General features: G+C 41.9%; 1 protein-coding gene across 1 annotated transcript in view; it reads right to left on the bottom strand.

Annotated features, from left to right (window-relative positions):
- Positions 1–3705: 3705 nt before the first annotated feature.
- Positions 3706–5587, bottom strand: part of LOC127007217 (hemicentin-2-like) — a 41771-nt gene continuing 39889 nt past the window's right edge. The window contains exons 8-9 of the mRNA XM_050877927.1: positions 5324–5456; positions 3706–3866 (exon numbers count right to left, since the gene is read on the bottom strand). Coding sequence (XP_050733884.1) covers positions 3706–3866; positions 5324–5456 — 294 coding nt within the window. The remainder of the gene's footprint in view (positions 3867–5323; positions 5457–5587) is intronic.

The raw sequence follows: 5587 nt of genomic DNA, 5'->3' as shown, positions 1-5587 counted from the left end.
TATTTTTAAACCCTTCGTCTCCCAATTTCACCTATTTGACAAGGCTTTCGTAGGAACTTGGGGCATTTCCAGGAGTAGCTTTATGACCTTGGTGGTAGTTTGACCCTTCTTCTGTACCGTGAACCTAAAGAAACACTCATTAAAACCCGATTCACCTTTAGAAATAGGTGATATGACAAGCGAAGGTGTCTTTTAATACCGACCTAACCTAACCTAACCTAACCTAACCTAACCTAACCTAACCTAACTTAACATAATCTAATTCACCACCTCACGCGCCTCCCTGAACCATCACGTCAAGCAGGCGAATCAAGTGGAAGTGTTATTTTGAAAAGTTAAACGTTGGGGAGGATGCAGAAGATTTACCGTCCCAAAGTTTTGAAAGATAAGTAAGAGATAAATTAAACTTGTCCGGCAGAGGTGAAAAAAATGGAAGGAAAATGAAAGTCTCCAGGAAAGTCATGATTATATTTCGGGCAAGAAAGAATGAAGGAAACGAATAGAGCAAGGACGAGAGGAAGGAAGGAAGGAAGGAAGGAAGGAAAGGAAATAAGGTAAAAAGAAAGAAAGAAAGAAAGGAAGGAAGGAAGGAAGGAAGGAAGGAAATAAATAAAGTAAAAAGGAAGGAGTGACTGACTGAATGAAGGAAGGAAGGAAGGAAGGAAGTAAAGGAAATAAGGTAAAAAGAAAGAAAGCAAGGAAGGAACGAAGGAAGGAAGGAACGAAGGAGGGAAGGAAGGAAAGAAACTAAATAAGGTAAAAAGAAAGAAAGGAAGGAAGGGAGGAAGGAACGAAAGAAGGAAGGAAAGAAAGGAAATAAGGTAAAAAGAAAGGATGAAATGAATGAATGAAGGAAAGAAAGAAAGGAAAATGGCAAAAGACGAAGGAATGAGGGAAGGAAGGAAGAAAGGAGCGATCGAAGGAAGGAAAAAACATAAAGGATGAAGGAAGGATATAATTTGCCGTACTAATATATGACTTGTTTAATGAAGGATGTCTGTTAATGACTTACGATTTCCGAGAATGACTCAAATAAAAAAAATGTTGATATATATCCATTTCATTCATTCTTTCCCTCTCATTTCTTCCCTTCTCTTTCTTTCCCTTTCTCACTTCTTATCTATCTTTCCCTTCCCATCTCTTTCCATCTCTTCACTTCCCCTTCTTCCCTGTTACTTATCTTTTCCTTCCCATCTCTCTCCTTCTCCCCTGTTACCCTTCTCTCCGTCTCCATCTCCTTCCTTCTCTTCCCTTCCTTTCCTCACACGCTCCCTTTCTTTCTGCGTCCCTCTCTTCCCTTTCTCATCCATTCCCTTCTTCACGACGTCCAAACCTTCACATTCCTATCCTTTTCCTTCCTCTCTCTCCTACCACTCACTCTTCCCTTTTTTGCTCTTCTAATTTAACTTGTATAATGAGTGATTTTAATTAGTGTAACTCGGACCTTTAAGAATAACCAAAACATGTTAATCCATTCGCCTTTAAATCATTCGGACCAAAATTTGTGCAGTTCCTTCATTATACAAATTACATCAAAACAGCATAACAACATCCACAGAAAGTTAGTGTTTATTGCGGTTCCTGAGCTTTAAGAATTACCCAAACATGTTGATAATTTGCCAAAATCTCTTTCGGGTCAAAAATTTATGCTGTTCCTCCTTCATTTTACAAGTTATATTAGAGAGGAGAAAAAGTTAGTGGCGCCCGACTTTTAAGAATTACCCAAACATGTTAATTCTTCGCCATTCATCTCGCTGGGGGCTCATATATTTGCCCCTCATTACTGATCCGACTTGCACGCTGAACTAAAATTAACGCATCATAAGCTTCAGTGGTCTCTCAATGGTTTCTCTCTCTCGATGTAAAGTATTTTGTGATTTTAACAGCGGGGATTTTTTTTTGGTTCTAGGTTTCTTATTTTCTCTTTTTTTTCTCTTCTTTCTCCTTTTCTGCTCTTCTTAAATGCTGTTTCCAAGGTTTACGTAAGAATGAGGAGGTAGTGTTAAGGGTGTGGGGAGGAAGGGTGTTGGAGTAGAGGGCGCTGACTGCCTTACTCGACCCCTTGATCAACTTACCGACCAGGGAGAGAGAGGGAGGGAGAGAGGGAAGGGAAGGGTGAAAGAAAATATGAAAAGAAGGTAACAAGAATAAAAGGGAGAAAGGGAATTAAGGAAGGAAAACAGGAAGAAAGAAAGGACGGAAGGAGGAAGGAAGGAAGGAAGGATGGAAAGAAGGAAGGAAGGAAGGAAGAAAGGAAGTAAAGAACGAGAAACAAGAACCAAGAGAGAGAGAGAGAGAGAGAGAGAGAGAGAGAGAGAGAGAGAGAGAGAGAGAGAGAGAGAGAGAGAGAGAGAGAGAGAGAGAGGTGATGGAAGGTAGCGAAGAAAATGGGATGAGGAAGATAGTGCTATGAGGCGAGGAAAAGTATAAAACAGTATCCCTTTTGAACGCCTTTGAACAGAGAAAATGAGGCGTGTGAAAAAATAACCGTGAGAGAGAGAGAGAGAGAGAGAGAGAGAGAGAGAGAGAGAGAGAGAATTACATTAGCAGGGTAAATGAAACAAACAACAGTGCTGACCTCTTTATTGAATCCATGGAACTTACACAAGGAAGGAGGGAAGGAAGGAAAGGAAGGAAGGAAGGAAGGAAGGAAGGAAGGACTAAGAGGAGAAATAAAGAGAGGAAGGGTGAAAGAAAGTAAGAAAAGAAGGTAGCAGGAATAGAAGGAAGGAAGGAAGGAAGGAAGGAAGGAAGGGAGGGAAGGAGAAAAGAGGGAAGGAGCGCATAATAGGAAGGAATGAAGGAAGGAAGGAACGAAGAAAGAAAGAAAGGGAGAAAAGAAGGAACGGAGGAAAGAAGGAAGGAAGAAAAGAAGGAAGTAAAGAATGAAAAATTGAAGAACGCAAGGAAGGAAGGAAGGGGAGGAAGAAGGAAGGACTTTATGAATGAATGAATAAAGGAAGGAAGGAGAGAAAGAGGGAAAGAAGGAAGGAAGAAAGGAAGGAAGTAAAGAACGATAAAATGACGAACGAATGGAAGGAATGAACGAAGGACGATATGAATGAATGTATAAAGGAAGGAAGGAAAGAAAGAGGGAAAGAAGGAAGGGAGAAAGGAAGGGAAGAAGGAGTTGAGATAGTAAATGGAGAATGAAGATGAACGTTGATGACAGTGAAAAGAAGAAGCGTCAGTAAAGGAATATTGGAAAACAAAAAACAAAAAAAGTAAAGAGAGGAAGGAAAACGGGAAGAAAGGAAATAATGTGATAATGTTAAAGGACAGATAAAAGGAAGGGGAAAAACGATAGAGGTGAAGGGAAAATAGGAAACATAGAAGAAATAAATATAGGAAGAAATGACGGGAATGCAGTAACAGAAAGGTCAGATAGATAGATAGATAGATAGATATAGATAGGTAGATAAATAGATATAACTAGTCGATACCCTTTTTCTGACACACACATACTCACACACACACAATTCGGCGCCATATGACCCTACAGTTGAGGCGCCAAGAACAGAATGCCCCAATAATCATCACACACACAGTACTTGAGAGAGAGAGAGAGAGAGAGAGAGAGAGAGAGAGAATTAGATTAAAGCAATTATTATTTCCTCAGTAATTTCACATTTTCTCAATTCACATATAATACAGAAATTGGTAACATTACTCTCTCTCTCTCTCTCTCTCTCTCTCTCACCATCGCTAGGAGAGCCATAACGTCCACGAGGTCACCATCACCACCATCGCCACCATCATCACCATCCTTAACAGTGAGAGCAATTCGTGGTGGTGGGGGGCGGCGGTGGGGGGCGGGGGGGCGCAGCTCAGACCCCCTTGTTGCACGGCCGCCCTTAACTCATCAGCTGTAGGGGGGGAGGGGGGGGAAAGGGAGGGAAGAGAGAGAGAGAGAGTGTGAGGTGACAATATTCTAGCACAAAGGAACAATTTTATCATATTATAGACCTCTCATATATTTGTTCAAGGGTGAGTGTGATGGAGATGAGCACTGAGGCCACGCGCAGCTCGGTTATGTGTTAAAGTATATGAAGAGAAGGAGGGTTGTGTTAGTGTGTGAGTGATGTTGAAGGGACTGGGGAAGAAGTGTGAAGAGGATATTGAAGGGGCAGGTGTGGTTGTGGGATATGAAGGGAAGGACAGTGTTAGTATTTGTAAGTGATATTGAAGGGACAGGTGAAGAAGTGGGATGTGAAGGGAGGGATATTGTGTTAGTATTTGTAAGGGATATTGAAGGGACAGTTGCAGAAGTGGGATGTGAAGGGAAGGATATTGTGTTAGTATTTGTGAGGGATATTGAAGGGACAGGTGCAGTAGTGGGATGTGAAGGGAGGGATATTGTGTTAGTATTTGTAAGGGATATTGAAGGGACAGTTGCAAAAGTGGGATGTGATGGGAGGGATATTGTGTTAGTATTTGTAAGGGATATTGAAGGGACAGGTGAAGAAGTGGGATGTGAAGGGAGGGATATTGTGTTAGTATTTGTAAGGGATATTGAAGGGACAGGTGCAGTAGTGGGATGTGAAGGGAGGGATATTGTGTTAGTATTTGTAAGGGATATTGAAGGGACAGGCGCAGAAGTGGGATGTGAAGGGAGGGATATTGTGTTAGTATTTGTAAGGGATGTTGAAGGGACAGTTGCAGAAGTGGGATGTGATGGGAGGGATATTGTGTTAGTATTTGTAAGTGATATTGAAGGGGCAGGCGAAGAAGTGGGATGTGAAGGGAGGGATATTGTGTTAGTATTTGTAAGTGATATTGAAGGGACAGGCGCAGAAGTGGAATGTGAAGGGAGGGAAGTTATGTTAGTTTAAGTATAGGATGTAAAAAGAACAGGCAAAGACATGTAAACTGAAGTGAACTAATGTTGTTTTAGTCATATTTGGCATTAAATTAAAATACCTAGACAACAAATACTTACTGAATAAAAATAAAAGGAAGTTACACCAATTGAACTCTGAAATATAGCACCGTACCGTAAAAAGACTGGCAAGTGACAATCTAAAGTAACTGTAATTTGTGTGTACCAATAGTCTAAGAATACACAGTCGCTTCACTCTGGTTTTCAATTTTCAAGCAGTTCGCGTATGACGTCACACGGTTCCGCTCCTGTTTTCGCAGCTTTAACTTGCGTCACACATAAGTTCTCCCTTTAATTAATTTTCTCTAAGGGGAGCCAAAAACCTGGAGGCCAATCACTGGAACCATATATAGGAACCGTGTGACGTCATCATACTGCGCGTGGGACCACTTACCCGGGTATTTTTAGACTTTGGGTGTGGTAAGACGCAATTAATCAGCTTACCGGAGTTGACGTGCACGGCGACGGAGGCGGCGGCGGTGGAGTTGACGGGGAGACAAGTGTAGTTTGCGGAGTCTTGGTCCCGGACGGCTGCCAGCGAGAGGCGGGAAGTGGTGTGCTCCTGGGACTTCTCCACCTGTTGATTAGACGAACGTTAGGTGTGGGAGGTGTAGGGGAGGGGTGAGACAGGTGTTTGGGAGATTAGTGTATGTGTATGGGGGACTAACTTATTTGAGACTAGTGTATGCTTATAGGAGACTATTGTGT

This window comes from Eriocheir sinensis, chromosome 34 (genome assembly GCF_024679095.1).
Source record: "Eriocheir sinensis breed Jianghai 21 chromosome 34, ASM2467909v1, whole genome shotgun sequence".
Classification (NCBI taxonomy): domain Eukaryota; kingdom Metazoa; phylum Arthropoda; class Malacostraca; order Decapoda; family Varunidae; genus Eriocheir; species Eriocheir sinensis.
Note: the sequence above shows the minus strand (reverse complement) of the source record. Positions and strands in the feature narration are given on the sequence as shown.